General features: G+C 34.9%; 1 protein-coding gene across 1 annotated transcript in view; it reads right to left on the bottom strand.

Moving 5' to 3' along the window:
* FANCC (FA complementation group C) overlaps nucleotides 1-8,679 on the bottom strand; it is a 69,182-nt gene extending 60,503 nt beyond the window's left edge. The window contains exons 1-3 of the mRNA XM_051642958.1: nucleotides 8,515-8,679; nucleotides 6,856-6,940; nucleotides 1,220-1,314 (exon numbers count right to left, since the gene is read on the bottom strand). Of these exons, the coding sequence (XP_051498918.1) occupies nucleotides 1,220-1,314; nucleotides 6,856-6,940; nucleotides 8,515-8,679 (345 nt within the window). The remainder of the gene's footprint in view (nucleotides 1-1,219; nucleotides 1,315-6,855; nucleotides 6,941-8,514) is intronic.
* Nucleotides 8,680-17,209: the final 8,530 nt, after the last annotated feature.

Here is a 17,209-nt window from a genome sequence, read left to right as displayed (position 1 = left end):
CTCCTGTGTCATTAGAAGAATATATCCAACCAGCAAGACTACAATAGAAAAAGCAGAAAAAAAATTTTATATCACTTTACTTCAGTATTCAAAGCATTGCTGCATCATGAATTCCAAGTACATTGATCTCAGGAAAAGCCTCTTGGAAAAGGATAAAGACACAAAGAAAATAAGGTTGATTTTAGTTAGAAAAGTTTAGATTGAAAACTTCATGGTGCATGGTTCAACCCACCAAATAGGTACACACAGGCACCCAAAGGCATCTGAATGTTTGTGAAAACTTACTGCTGAGAATTCCTGCATACACAGTTAAATATAGTTATTTCCCAACATAAACATCTGCAGTATCAATACCTATATTATAATAATTTATACATCCTAATATTACCTGCATACTCAGATAAACTGAGATGTACAAAGTAAAAGAGTAAGAAATAATTATCAGGTTGCTATATTCTCACTAGTGGTGTGGACAAGATATTTTAAAAATACATTAAACATTCAATTAATAATTTAAGCTATATTTTGATATGGACCCATGGAGAGTACAAGGATGCAAAATCAACAACACTGCACCCTCAAATTGCTATGCAGCAATATAGAGCATTAAGCATGAATGTGCTGCAAGTTATTAACATGCTAATGTGCTTTGCTAGTTCAGTGTGGAAATATATGAAGTGTGAACAGATGTGCCATACAAAACCCTATATTTGAGATTAAAGTTAAGGGCTCATTATTCCTTAAGTCACTAAATATAAATCCACATACAAGCACTATCCCTCCCCTCTCTGACTGTGTTTGCACGAAGTTTGGATACAATTAAATTCTTGAATAAAGAATAAAACTAAAGAGCAATCATAAACTGTTGTCAAAACAAACTATGATTGATATTATCCTAACTGAAAGGTTCTTCTTTTTTAATAACACTTGCTTCCCTTCCGGTTTGTGGTCATTGCTCACTATTCATAGTTACTAGGCTTAGTGAACTTATGAAGCTATGAAAACTATCTACATTAAGATGCTGCATCTTTTTTATATATAAAATTACAGACTAGTACTGCCTGTGTTATAATTAGAGTGATATATACTTCAACACAGTATGTATGCAACTTGTGTTTGGAGTAGTTTCCTAAATGACAGTGTCTTTATGCTACAGATGTAGCACCTTTAAATAATCAATTTAATTCAAAGCAGTCCTGGGAAAGATTCAGTCACTTACCCGTATCCAGCTGTTGGCCTTCAATTCCACAGGGTTCTGTGGTTCACTGCTGTATAGACAACATAAGCACCACATCAGAGTCTTCTGGCTTTCATCTGCAGGTGAAAAAAAAAAAAAAAAGAAAAAAAAAAAAAGAAAAAAAGGATACAGTTAGAGGGAAAAAAAAAAAGAAAAATCAAAACACAGAATTACACACCACAATCCCTATCCATCCACAAAACTAAAGCCCCAAATATCAGTCTCAAGTCATAATGCTTCTATTCTACCAGATTCACACTACACATTAAATATTATTCATATGAGTTTTTATGTAATCATTTCCTTCAATTGCAATTTAAAAGGTATCAGAGTTCAAAATCTGTACAACATTTAGATAGTCTTAGAAACATTCGTTAACATAAGTAACACTTGAACATATCATCAAGAAACTTTCAAATATGTATATAATTAATATAATTAATAATAAACAATAATCAACAATAGTCAAATAGTTCTTACATTGTGTGCAAAGCTTACACAACTAAAGAATGGCCACTTCTGAAAAATTTAAGTTTGTGAAGTATGAAATAATTAAAAAAAGAATGTAAACCGGTGAGTTTTCTGTAAGAATATATTAAGATTCTCCATGCTTCAGCAAAATGCCATTTCTGCAGACAGCAGAATAGCTACATGCTGATGGAAAAAAAAAACTACTGGGATCTTATGATCAGGATCATATCAGGTTTTACTTAATTCTAATCCAGTGTTGGAAATTACTTGCCTTCTCTAAAAATCTACCATACTGAGAAATACTGTCTCTGCTCAGATGCTCAGATAATATAGAGGAGCTAATCATCTGGAGTAAGTAGTTGAAGAACCATTTAGCTCATTATTATTTCCACAACTTTGTTTTGGAAAAAAATAGGCTGGTTTGTTTTTTTTTTCCCCAATGTCCTTTGGCAGATATCAAGAGTCTCTACACTACACTTCATCCCAGAATAAAATCACAATATTGTAATAAAAATTAAGAAAACTGGGCATAGTATTATAGCTGTGATATAATATTTACTTAGTAAGTTATACTATTCTTGTTTAAAATAATACAAATTAGTAAATACCACATGAGTTTCAGAAATTATATTAGAAGACTATTTGATTATCAAGCTCAACAAGTGATATCTTCTGTTTTCTGTGCATTTGTTATCCAGGAAGTAATAAACATTATTATTTAGAAGTGCTTTGTTGGAGAAGCCTGAATTAAAAATAAAAGCTCCATTAAGTAATGCCTCAATTTTCACTAGGTGATCAGAGAAGTGAATATTGATTTAAACCAGTATTCCTCAATAAATGTCCAACAAGCCTGTAGGCCATTACTGGCCTCCCACTGACTAACATCTCTGCACACAAATGGTTTCTCAAACATACACATTTAACTGACCGCAATTTGGGGTATTCTGCCATTGTGTGTTTGGGGATTATTTTTTTTTAATATGGATTTTTACAAGGCTAATAATTTCCTAGGCTGTTTAAGACTGGAGTTAAAGGAGACATCTTGCATACTCCTCAGCAGAAACTCAAACCTTATACTTTGATTGTAACAATATCCTACTAGCATTCAGATATCAGCACTAAGAGTCAACTCTATCTTCTAAAAAAGAACATTTCACCTAAACTCTGATACGAAAGTATATGGGAGGAAAAAAACCCACAAATACTGGTTTATTTATTTAAATTACTAAATGATCGCCATTTTCTTCTTGGAAAATTAATATTTTAAACTTTATTAATTACTAGTATTAAAATACTGTCTCTCCATAAAGTCTGGCTTTTGAGATAATTTTCAATGATATGTATTACATTTTTGAAAAAAATTTAATTATACAGAAAGACACAGGGAAAAAAAAGAAAAATCACATCCAAATCACCTATCCCTAAAAAAGTATACATAGTTCAGGTTCCTTCTTTTGACTCACCCTGCTTATAATGTATAACTACTATATATAATTTTGTAATTTTATTTGTTATAGTTTTCTTTTGACGAAAATATAAAGGAAAGAGTGAAAAAAATGCATGTAACTGCTTAACTAAACTTATAGATGGGAAGACTTTTTAGTAGAAGACTATACATGATGACTTGATGCTTAATATAAAGTAACCTACATATGTTTTTGCCTATCAGAAACATAGACCAGTATGATGAAAGCTAAAATAATGAAAACAAAGCTTAGATAAATGACATACAGGTGCATTTTGCTAGCATACTGAGTTTTCAGAGATTTTGCTAGATACATTCAATGCTCAACCTAAATGAAACCAACTTTTATTTGTGTATTAGCTACGCCAACAGCTCCCTAAAAATAAGGGAAGCTAAAATAAGCTTCACAATTTTGCCAGTTAAAATTATGTTTTGGCTACAACCAAAACCAAAGTAGCCTCCCAATAGATGTGTAAAAAGCAGGAATAGGGACCATACAGTCCTCTTGCTGAAGTACCCAAAGACACTCTGAGGGACACTCTCAGGTTCATATTCCTTTTAAAAATGCTTTGAACAGGGGATGAAAGATGAGAAGATTAAGAATAAGGAGGGACAGATCTTAAAATAATTATGGCAGCTGCAAAAGATAATCACATGAAAAGACCAAACACAGGCACAGAAAACTTGCTGGTGGGTTTTTTCCTCCCATTTTTCTAGTAACTGTGATACCCATGGGAAACATGCCATGATGGTATGCACTGAAAACTACCATCAGGATACGAACAAAGGCATTTGATCTTATTATGGCATGAAAGAATGTTTGCTGACGAAATAAATACCAAATTAATACATCCAGAGGACACAATTAGTAACTAAAAGGTGGAAATTACATCTCAAAAAAGGTCATAAACTATCTACTGTGCTTCTTAAGTAAATTAATGTTGTAACTCCAAGAAACAGAATTAAAATCTTCTGTATGAAATTTGAGACAGCTTGGAAGATGTTTTGAAAAATAATAATAATAAAAAACCTCACAACAACAAATAAAAACCAAACAAACCAAAGCCCTAACTTTTATGATTAATCAGATTGCCCCTCTTCCCTGTCAGTCACACATAATTTTTTTATTTTTTTTTTAAAAAGGCAATGTTTTCCTCATAACACAGTGTGGTCTCAGTCATCCTACAATACAGTTAATTTATAAATACCCTGCCATGAATGGGGTCAAATACAAGGAACTAATAAGAAAACCCTAATCTTACCTAATCTTACAGCAAGAAATTTCTTTTTAGAGCTTCTTGCAAAGTTTTATTGAAATATATCTGAAAATGTTATTAGCTAAAACAGAACTTTCTGTGGAAATGAATGCATATATAAGTATGCATGCTCACACACATACATTGACATACAGAGCTACCAAGAAATTTCCCAGCATTTATAGTATTAGTTTGGGATTGAAGCCATTGGGCTCAAAACTCAAACCAGGAGGGTCCTACTGAGCAGATAATCCTCCAGCCCACAGAAAAATCATTGGAATGTCTACCAAAACTGAATTCCTCATGTATCCCTCGTGGTTTAGGACCACAAGTACAGCCATGAGATTTTCTTAGGTCATGCTTCCTCCATGTAAGTGTTCTAAATAAGGCTAAGTTGGTCACCTCCTGCTCTGGAGTGTTTATGAGGAGATTATTTTCCCTTGGAGACCATGCTTCCTGCACTGAGTGATCAGCCATGTCAACTTCCAGCACCAGCTGACATTCATCTAATGTGACAGGTATTGTGGTTTGGCCATGATGCAAAAGTATCATGTTTTGCCCTCTCCATTTATTAGTATTAAAACCTGAATTGAACAAAATTAGTTCCTTCTACTGTGCGGGTGGCCTGATATCAGACACATGCCTGAATGAGCGATTTATGCAAACAAGAAATTACATCAAACCAACTTGAGAGTCAGCATCTGCTACAGCCAGTGCTATCTTAACCAGTATCTTAAGAAGCAGTGCCAAAAAAATTTAAATCTGCTGAATCTAAAATGCCAGCAGTCCAAAGAGCTCTCTGGTTGCTCTAAAAAGAGGAATTGGTGGGAATGTATAAGCAGACATCATCAGGTGTACTGATGTCGGAAAATCTCCTTGACTCATCTGTAAGCATGAAAGTGAAGAATTCCAATTTGAGCAAATGAAGTTCTTTGAATTGGCTTGCTTGCAACTTTGAGAAAAAAAAAAAAACAACCCTGTAGTAAAACTCCATACTTTTGCAGTCTTTGGAGGTAATGATCAACTTGAAGAAAAAATACTTTCCTTGTTTAGAAAATGCTGAGGGATAAGAAAGAAGAGGAAAGAAGTAGAGGAAACCAAGAACGTATTGGTGGGGTTATTGTAAAAAGGAGTGAAAACCAGAAACAGATGGCTTTCAACTTTGATGAAAAATATAGATGAAGTTACTTTCTATACCACAAAATATTCTCAGCTCAGAAAAACTGATGGTCTAAAGATCTGTACATTCCAAACAAAAACTCTGAAGCAAAGCATGTGTGTAATTGTAAATATCAACAGGTACCATTATTCTCAAAAACTGTAATTATGACTAAAAAGGGAACCATTGTAAAAATAAGGCTATAAAGTATGAAAAGTCCTTTCTCAAAAGGAACCACAAAAGCACACCTTTGCTGCTCTGTGAAGAAGATAAAGTCAAACCAAAAGAAACGTATGATCACTTGAGCTTAACTAATCAGAGTCACATGCTGTGCTTGCCTTATTAAGGCCCTCCAGTTCAACACAAAAATGTTTCACTCCTTTATTTCCCCAAAAAGAAGCATAAAGCACAAGAGAAAAAAAGTGACCTTTTTTGTTGTAGTAGTAGCAGAAGACTGCAAAAGGGTATTTTAAGGGGTCACAGAGAAACTCAGAATTAGTTTTCTGCTTAAAAGTAGATCCCCAGTCATATATCAACATATCAACATCTCAGCTGAAAAACATCCTGGAACTGCTGGTGAGGTAACACAATTACAGTATTCTCCATCCCAAGAGTTCTGTCCTCGGTTTTGTTGCTCTTTATTCTCACCACCAGATATACACACTACCAGCTAGAGGCTACATTTTTTTCCTGTGTCACTACTTCACAGTTTTGCTTTTGATTCTACGTTCATTTTCACTTTTTTGTAAGATGGGGAAAACACACATTCAGAATAAACTCAATAAAAACAACTTAGCACAGCTTTACACCAAGCAAGAAACAAACCAAGTATCAGAAAAATTAATTCCTCTATATTACCACATAGAATAGAATATTCTGATGTAGGACTGGAAGAAACATGTTGAAAGTAATCGGAAACATTACATTTTGTACATTTTGAGAACCTAACAAAAATGTAATTAATACAACACAAAAATAAGAGAAACAGAATCATAATGCATATGAGCACTCACTAGGTTTAAAACTTACTGCTCCCAAGTCAAGATTTTGTGACTAATCCATTAAATTAGCTCCAAAAAACAGATTTCTCAATGCCACATACTTTATATGACTTGGCTAACCTTTTCATCTTAAAATTTTCCTTAAGTAAAAAGAATGTTATGTTTTTATGGAAAAAAAATCACAGTACATAACAAGTTGTATTTTCCTAATTCCTATAGAATAAAGTTTATTGGGCTGCTGCAGAAATACCATTACATGTTCTTACCATATCCTATAACAAAAGGATTCCAGCAAAGCCGTCCTAGAAGTTGGCCAATTAAAGGGAATTGCTGAATTGCTACAATTGAATCCTGTTAAAACATTAGAAAAAAAACAAACAAAAAATTAATATACTGTACATCAAAAGTAGGTTAGGATAACTATTAATGTTACAGGTTGTTGTGAATTATAATCTCAATGGTTTTGCTCTGAAATGCTCTGGAAGCAAAATACCTGCAGGTATATAATAAAAGCAGAACTTCCTGAAATTTGCTATAATGTCATAATTCAAAAAAGTTAATATAAGTAATGTCCTCACATAATAATTATGGTAGAAAATGTGTTCATTTGCCTCATATCTAGTAATCAGAAAAATTTATTCCTAACCAAGATTTCATAATAATAAAAGTGCAATCAAACTATATTGCTTTACTATACGGTCTCATTAAGTTTCTGAGGAAATTAATACCTACTATGGCATAAAACTAAGTATCTGTCACTTTCACTTGCTTTCTTTAGATTAAATTACATCATGACTAGTCAGTAACAAACTCCAATTTAACTCCTAAACAAACAGAAAGCAGTTTCACTATAAAAGTAATAGACAATGTAGTTTATATACAATCCTGTGCAACTGGTCTTATTTTTCCATTTTTGTAACTTTACTGTCTCATAAATGAAGGCTTTTAAAAATTGTGCTGTGCTGAGATAACATGCAAGTAGCAGCAACAATAACCACCTCCTGCTGTTGCAATAAATTCCTTACATTTGCCTCACATTTGGGGCTAGCCCTAGACTTTCTGGGGCCATATTCACAAGGTCCATTTCAGGCCAAGCCTCAAATTACTTGAAGTAGCAAGTAATAATGTTGGGGTTTTTTCCCCTCTCTTAAAAAAAAGACACATATATAAATACGGGAAGAAACACCACCACCTAGAAATCTTTTATCTAAAAGTCAAATTCAGTTCAGAAGAAAATAACAACTCTGTAATCTTCATTTAATAAGAATATTTAAAAATAAGTACTTCCATAAGAATTCAGACTCATAATGCAATATTTCTAAAGCTAATTATTCTGAATGCATATACTGAAAATGCCACACTCAGAAAGACATTTACACAGCTAACCATATAAAAACCTGACTTTTTTAAAAAGCACTCTAATGAGTGCAGACAATAACGAAATTACTAAACAGAACAGCAATCAGCATATGCCAACAAGCTGACCATGCTGCTAGAATTCACTGTGTGCCACAACACTGGGGTTAACATGTCAACAGACTCTCTAAGATTTAAAGGATCAGTTACAGTTTTGCATGTTAAGGCCCTTAAATAATCCAATTTATGACCTGACAACCAGAATCAAATTCTTGTTTATTTTAAAGAGTTTTTTAAGAGGCTAGGCCTTTGGCTGGGAAATCTCACATGACAGCAACCAATCAAGATGAAAAAGCTCCTTTCACAATAAATCAGGGAAACAGGAAGCACACTCCTGTTTGCATTACCTGTGACTGTTCCCCCAATTTGCTTCTCTGATCCAGCAATACATAAGGTCAATAACACAAACCTCTTTGCTACTGTTAGCTTCTGGTTTTGTCAAAACATGGTACAGATTGTTTCTGATGGTGTCTTCAAAACAGGTCACTCTTCCTTTTAAAGTCACTTACTGTATGTTTTAAAGTTTCACAAATCTGACGTAGAAACTCCTGGAGCTGGGGCAAGTGAAGGCACACATCCTTCTGGGATTCCAGTGTGGTGGCTTGGCCCCATTTAATAGCTTTATCCAACCAATACTCAAAGTTCAGTTTGGGCACCATAGTGTCCTGAGCCATTCCACAACCCTGAAAAAAATAAGTTCTCATGAGGCAGCACTAAGCACTGGCTTCAAATCACGAACAAAAATGGGAAGAAGGATTTCCGCTAACTTTTTGTGTGTTCACATGTGAAAGGGATGTGGGGAGGTGTCTTTATATTTACATCTCATAAGGGTGCCAATTTCCTTTGTAGTAGTGAGAGAGTAAAATAAAAACCCTATTGTGACAAAGCAGCAAAGCACATTAATCAGTAAATTACCACCCACCTGTATCTCAGGCTTTTATTATCTGAATTTGTCATCACCAATATTTCACTCAAAAAATATTAGACTAACGTGAGAGTGCATTTCTTTAGAAAGCTTCACATGATGAAAACCTGAAAATGCCCATTTCAAAATAAACAAAAACATTAAGTTGCGCCAGGGGAGGTTTAGGTTAGATATTAGGAAGCATTTATTCACTGGAAGGGTTGTCAAGTATTGGAATAGTTTGCTCAGGGCAGTAGTGGAGTCACCATCTCTGGAGGCATTTAAACAGCATGTGGACCTGGTGCTTGGGGACATGGTTTAGAGGTGAGCTCGTGGTGTTAGGTCTAAAGCTGGACTGGATCATCTTAGAAGTCTCTTCCAGCCAGAGACATCCTGTGACTCTGTGATTAACATAAGACTCAATCAAAACAAAAGGGGCTAGGATCTTTGTTCGTTACAAGTCCTACATTTGTAATTCATCATTCGTTTTAAATGCAAAAAGAATACTCTCCTTAAAGGAAACCAATACATTTTGTTATTATAACTAATTATAACTAATAAACTTCATTATTATACAAAGGAGAGAGGAAAAATATGACCACATGCAGTCTTACATATAACTCAGTTCTGTATAAAAGTTGTACCATATATAATGTATATCCAATGGTATACTTCACTGTAAAAACTGGGTCTTAAATGAGCATGACTGTCAAGCCCGAATGTTAAAATCTAACCAAATTGCCCAAGTAAAAAACAACAAAAAAAATCCCACATTTTTCTCTGCTCAGCTATTATATTTTTTGTTGGCAGAAGGACAGAGGATAGCACAGCAGGCACTACACCAACCTTAAAACTATCTGAAAGAATCACTTGATAGACTGAAAGAGCAAATGAGCTCTTGCAGCCATTCAATCATTGCTCCTTCTGTCAAGACTGTAAAGACAACTGTCAACATAAATGTGGTGGCAGTTTGCAGAAATGAACTGTTGCCCACTTGGAGATAAATTCAAGACACTCATAGAAGCAACAGAAATTAGTGAATATTTATTTACCTTTGTAAACTACAGACATGGAGCTACAGATTAAAAAAAAACCCAAAAACTCTGAATCTGTGCAGCAGCCCTGCAAATCAAGCTTTTATTATACAGCTAACCCTTACAATCACATTTGGTATATATCATGATAATCTGAGCCAGATAAAACTTTGCAGACCATTAATAAACTTGTTTAATTTCTATGAGTAATAGATAAACAAATATCCCATAGTGAATCACAATTATTTGACTTTGAACCCTTTCCAATTTAAAAAAAAAAAAAAGGGCAAAGCTGTTGGCTTGCCAGAGTTCAATGCTTATTTGCCCTAAACATGTTCAAAGTAATATAAAGCAAAGCCAACGCTTTTATGTTCTTTACTACACTTCCATTTATACCTGGATCTGTTGCTGTCAGCAGAACTTGTAATGGACCTTTGCAGTGCAAAGATCTTGATCTCCTGTGAGAACCAAAAACAGGCTTTAAGAATTCATCATCATAGTGACATAGGTTAAGCACCCAGCAGTAAAAAACATCAAACATTCTTACCATCACTGCAACACAATGAAGACTTTAAGAACAAAGCAAAGCCAGAAACTGAATTTACATATTTAGTAAATTAATGAGCCTCTTTGATGTTCCCAGGTGAGCTTATTCCTCCCAAAAACCTGAAAATTAGCCCCCTAACAAAATGGTTCCTCAATCACACAGACACTCCAGCATTTTGGAGTCAGTCACGTGAGTTGACTATCTGCTAACAGAGGATTCAAGGTAAGAAAATCAAGCAGGCTGATGACCTCTACCAGGTACCTGTAACTACTGTTCTGGGATGCAGAATGGCACAGTCATCACAGTGTGAGAAAGGACTTCTTACAGAAGTGTGAAAACCCAGCTCCATCACAAGAAAGGTATTTTATCTCTCTTCTCATTAACAGCTAAATAAACAGGCTGGCTGCTTCAGAGAGAATCCTTAATTGATCCAGAGCCATTGCCATACACAAAAACTGTCAAAAGCTGAGATGCACATTCTTTTTATAAGTACCAAAAAAACAAACAAACAAACAAACAAAAAAACACAAAAAAAGGAAAAGAAAAAAAAAGCACAAATAATAAAATCATATGGGAAACGAAATCTTAATAGTATATCTATTCTACACACCTGCTGACTATATGCATGTGTGCATTTTTTAGTTTCTGATAGATAATTCACTTAAGATACCAGTCCTGAGTATCTTGGATATGATCAAAGTACTGTCTGTCAACAGCACTTTTTGTCAAAAAAATTGTGTTAGCCACAGGAATTAAGTTGTCTCTCCTACACCAAGGAAACCCAAAGAAATGAGGTGGTTTTGTGTTCAGCACTATTCAAAATCCTCACCTCAAATGTAGTATATTTTCCACAGTTGTCTTGTTGTATGAAAGCATGATCATAGAATGGTTTTGGCTGGAAGGGACCCTTACAGGTCACATATTTCCAATCCCTCTGAATGGGAAGGGACACCTCCCATTAGACCAGGTGGCTCAAAGTCCTGTCCAACCTGGCTTTGAACCCTCCCAGGAAGGGGGAATGCCTGGGACAGGGAAGAATTTCTTCCTTATATCTAATCTAAATCTACCCTCTTCCAGCTGAAAAGCATTCCCTGTTATCCTATCTCTACACACCCTCGTAAAAAGCCCCTCCGCAGCTTTCCTGTAGGTCCCCCTCAGATACTGAAAGGCTGCTACAATGTCTCCCTGGAGCCCAAGCAAATGTCTTGTACCTAAAAAACCCAACTACACATTCTACAGTTCAGAGTCTGTCTTCAGAAGGATCTATCCTGGACTTGCTCTTTTGGCATAATTTTCCAATTAAAAGGAAACAGAGTTCAGCTTCTGCAACAGAGTTAAGAAATTTTAGCTGCAACCTACTGCTCATTCACGGACAAGTTTATGGGCAAAAATGGGGCAGTCAATATTGCATCCCATTTCTAAAGTGGATTAAGGGACAAATAAATGTATTTTTTGGTGCAATTACTTCTCTGAAACTGCCCAAAATACTATACCAGAAATAAGGACTTTGTTATATACACTGAAGGAAAAAAAAAAAAACCAAAAAACCAAAACCCTAGAAGAGAGATATGAATAGCAAACTCTTTGTTTGCACTCTTTTTGGGGCAGGAGGCAGGGTTGGCCACTTCTGTTATACAAGATCTACTCTTGTTAATTCAATGGTAGAAGAATCCCTTACAGCAGCTACTAGGAACTGAATGTAGATTTTCAAAAATCATCATCACAAAAATGTTTTAAGTGCTAAAAGTACTGCTTTTATCTGGATGGGGATATAGTAACTTTATGTTCTTACAAAAATTATGCTGACATCTACAGAAGAGTATGCTAAAGTGACATTTCAAGACCTGCTGCATTGTTTGTATAGGTCTTGTTTAGCATTCAGTACATGCTTCAATGCATTCTTTAGCAATAGCATACTTAATTTAATATGCACTAATATTTTGCTGCATCACAACCCTGCTGTTGCCACACTAAAAGAAAAACAGAAAAGAACAATTATCCCAAGCACCTGTTCTATTTGCAATAGCATCATTTTTAAGGTTTACTTATGTGTTTGCTTTCTTGAGAAGCCTCCAATGAAACAGTCATTTTATTCATTGTCTATTTCAGCTACAGCATCTTGTCCTTAAAAGAGCAATTTTATTAATATAGCTTACTCATCTTTATCTCAACATTACTGGAAAGCATAGAGTAAAATTAACGAATGTATAAATAACACAATTAAAAAGTAAAAAATACCAACAAACCTGAGACGCAGATTTCATATCAAAAACTGTTACAAGATATACAGTTTATTAAAAAGAAAAATATAAACCTATTAGTTATTAAATGTAATTTAAACATTCATATCCCAGTAAGATACAGAACATATTAAAAGACCTATAGAAATTATAGGTAATAAAGACTTTATTAATAATCTGACTTGACATGCTGTCAAGTATATTCCTAAAGTCTCTCAGGTTCATTTCCACTCTCTTCAGTTAGTTGGGACTCCTTTTATTTCAGCTCCAAAAATTAAAAACTGCTTCTTATTTATGACAATTTATTCCATCATATGAGAAATTCAGAAGCTAGATTTGCTGCAAATCACCTTAAATATCCTTTGGCCCTAGAAAGAAGCAATAGAAATAGTCTTTAGTCCTCCTCTCTCTGAGTCAAACCCAGTCAAACCCTCCTGGTCGTGTTACTTTCAAGCTCAGGGAACCCTGTGGAGCTCAGGCATGAGGGTACTTGTTATATCTTTCAGAAGCTGAAGGCAGCATTTCTGACAAGGAATGGATTAGCTTTCTTCTGTCAAGTGAACTATCTGGATCAGTGTCTGAAATGTAACACTTCAGTCAGTAACTTTTGTTACCAGATCTTGAGGAGAAGCCCTACAGTGTAACAGGGCACTCCACTTAACAACAGTTACTTCGACATCCTCCGGAGCACACACACACAAACACTACCCTGTCAGAGCCTTCCACGTTAAGGCATACCCGAGTTCTTTTCATCCGTAATAGACAGTGAACTATTTCCAAGGGTGGAAGAGACATCAACAATACTTTCAGAAAACTTGTCACAGCTATCTCCTTGCCTCTACTCTGAAATATTTGTGCGTTCAACATGGAAGGTAGTAAAAGCATGGAGATTTTCTTTTCAATAGAACTGTAGAAATGAAATCTTTTTGAAGTAAAATCACAAATGAAAGCAAAGTAACTATTACAAATTCTGAAACTCAGGACTCAGCTATGAGAACATGCAATTCCTAAAACATTAAATCTCCTCAGACAGGATTCTGTCAATCATAGAAAATTCGGTAACAAACTGTCAGCTTTCAATGTATTTCCTCAGTAAGGCAACAACTTACATACTTTGTCTTGCACAATGTAAATAGCAAACCTTTCAAGATTATTTTGGTAACACTCATGTCACTGTAATGTGCCAATCTCTCCTACTGCTTGAGGGATAAAGATTTTTTCCCATAGTTCTACTGAAGATGAATGTTAAAATATGCTTGGATTTCATTTGCTGGACACAGCCTTTTCACTCCGCCCAGCTCATTTTCAGCTGACTTCTGTGACAACAGGTCCATAAAGACCACATGAATTAAAATGCAGCCAAGAAGACAATGAAAACAAAGAATAAATGCAACTCTGGAAAGAGGTGTTAGGTCTGATTCAGCCTCTGAACTAAAGGAGGCAGAACTGCTTCTGTAGAATATCTGGTAACGTAAAAATATAAGTATATTAGTATATAAGTATACATAAGTATATATATTAGTATATAAGTATATATATAAGAACACACTTCACATAAAGTACAATCATTGCCAACACCAGTTTAGCTTCACTACAGCTAGTAACATCACACATCAATTGTGCCTGGGCCTCTGATATCAATAGTCTAATCACTACATATATTATACCTTCTTTTGCAGGTTACAGGAAAAGGAACAAAAATCTTATTCTGTTTACATCAGTGGCAAATTTTTTTTGTCTCAGTGGAGCCTTAGGCTCCACTTTCACATGGTGCATTCAAGACACTGAGAAGCTTATCCATGTAAGAGCTCACCTAGTCTCTGCACCAGGAAAGTTGGACCTATTACCAATGATGGCAAATTTTTGTTGGATGTAATTTGTTGTGCCCCTTCTCCTATACCAAATCTGTCAGCTACTGTGTCACTTGGTACCTCATGGGCATCAGCATCAGTGAATAAGGCCCTTAATATCATGCTTTAACTTTTTCAGGCCTGAACTGGCCAAGCAGTTGGACTGGATGATTGCTCTAGCAAAATCATCTATTCTATTCTATTCTATTCTATTCTATTCTATTCTATTCTATTCTATTCTATTCTATTCTATTCTATTCTATTCTATTCTATTCTATACATAAAACCAATTACCCAATCTTCCCTTACCATTGAACCTCCTCTCCAATTAACTTGTATTTGTATACTGCTTCAGTAGAATACAGATAAATTTATTTCCTTCAATTCAGTTCCTCTGAAGAAAAACTTTAACCAGAGATTATTCTGAAGTCTCACCATGGAATAAAGAGCATTTTTTTCTTTCCAGAGTTACAATAATTTGAGCTACCAGTGAGGGTGAGGGGCAGACAGAATTGCATATACACCAATCCTCAGCTTTTTTTTTTTCTTTTTACACCCTTCACTCAAAGTCCTGCAATTAAAAATACGTGGTAAATGCTTAGTTTCCACACATAAGCAGAAAAACATACATTAAATTGTACACAGGAAGTTAGAACACTAATCTCTTCAGAGTCATATATGACCTGTAACGTAAAAGAAAAAAGTATATTCCTTTGTATTAGTATAGGAAGGAAGAGCATTCATTTCTACCTGTACATACTAAAATTACAAGGAGGCAGGAGGGGAAGCCTAAAAATGTTCCTGCCCAAATATTATCTTCATCCAACCGAGCTGTGGAGAAGTTCTGCAAATGGGTAGCACCTTCATTTCACCATTAAAAAAAAAACCAAAAACAGAAACAAAAAATGGGCAGAGGTGGGCAGAGACAGGGACACAATCTATTTAGATGTAGAGAAGAATGACTAGCCTTTCTTTCTTCAATTACACTGTAAGTTACCACCAAAGGACTTTGTATTTCCAACAATTACACTTCTTTAATACCCATGCAACTTTGATAAAGTCAAGCTTTACCCATGACTTACACAGATACAAGAAAAGAAGACACAAGTATTTGAACATCAGTTAAAATACTGCCTATAGTATTGATGACTAGGGCTACTGATACAGTGTATAGAGTTGTCTTGCTTAAGTGAATTCCTTTTATCCAAAAATATCTAGAACCCTTTTATTAAGAACCTCTAATATTTACTGCAGAAATGAAGCACATACCTTTAATTGAAATTTTTCTGCTTTACACAGTTAAAGCATTTCTACACAAGCCTGAGGAAACAGAGAGACAAACAGAAAATTACTTGTTGGAAGTCGCTGAGGAAACAAATGACAGAAAAGCTTAAAAGACACAAATCTTCTACAGTCTAGCCCATTAGACAACACTGCTTCTCAAGGATTTCCTCAAAGATAATCTATTATTCAACTTCTCAAGCATGACACAATGGTTTATGCAGTGGTGAAGAGCAATATTCCGCCAAAAAAAAAATTACAACACATCATAGGAACCTATTTTGAGTTTTTATTGTACATACTTACTTTCATATAAACTTTAGTGACAGCACAGTAAGCAAAAACTATACATATTTATTCTAACATCAGTTGAGGCTACTGAAATTCTGTGAAAGGCCTACATACAATGAAAGCACGTTTGAAAATTATATAATGTATTTCTCTTTGACATAACAAAAAAAATTCACCAAAGAGTCTCATACATTTCTCCTCTCTCTCCCTGACCATGCACACCCAGAAACAGTCACAGAATAAAATCTTCTAAATAAAGATGTATTTGTAGCACTAAGTACACCTGACAGAGAAAGAAAAATGTATTATTTGGAAGACCAAAAATAACTTCATGACAGCCACATCAACACTTCAACCTTTTTTTTGTACACTATTTTAACACACTCACACACACACTTGTCCCTGGAGTCCGTTGACAAGGTTTCATGCTATTCACAGGCATTAAATTAGGCTATTCATTCCTTGCAAACAAGAGATAAGTTTCCTCAGAAACATCTAGAGCAAAGACTTTCAGTGGTTTACTCAAACACATACTGCAGCAACAATTAGTTATGTGGGCATTTAGACTGGAGACAGGGTACTGACACTGAAAGCCACAAGGCTTTGATTTGGAGAATTCTCAGTCAATTTTTCCTGTATCATCTATGTGCATGTACTTTTTAACGGGTCAATAGTGGATTCTGTGTTTTGTCAGTAAGATTTTTGTTACATCTGTTCATGAAAAAAAATCACAATTTAGCAATACTACTCTTTGCGTGACATTAAAGCTATATAGTCCTGGTATTCTATAGGAATGGAGTTCCTTACAAATTTGGTACAGTTGATAATAGATGAGAATTTTTAATGTACAACATAGGAAAATAGTATTACCTAGAGGTATGTCTCTTGGCCTCTTCTCCTTGGATACTCATATATGTCAATTTAGTTGTATATTATGCTTTATTACAGACACTGTTTGGAATACTTCAATACTGTCACGTAGTTAATCAAGATTTATAAAATCAACATGTCTAGTCAATCTACTAGAAGGGAGGAAGGACTGCCTTGCAGTTTGGCT

Source organism: Apus apus, chromosome Z (genome assembly GCF_020740795.1).
Source record: "Apus apus isolate bApuApu2 chromosome Z, bApuApu2.pri.cur, whole genome shotgun sequence".
In the NCBI taxonomy this organism is placed as follows: domain Eukaryota; kingdom Metazoa; phylum Chordata; class Aves; order Apodiformes; family Apodidae; genus Apus; species Apus apus.
Note: the sequence above shows the minus strand (reverse complement) of the source record. Positions and strands in the feature narration are given on the sequence as shown.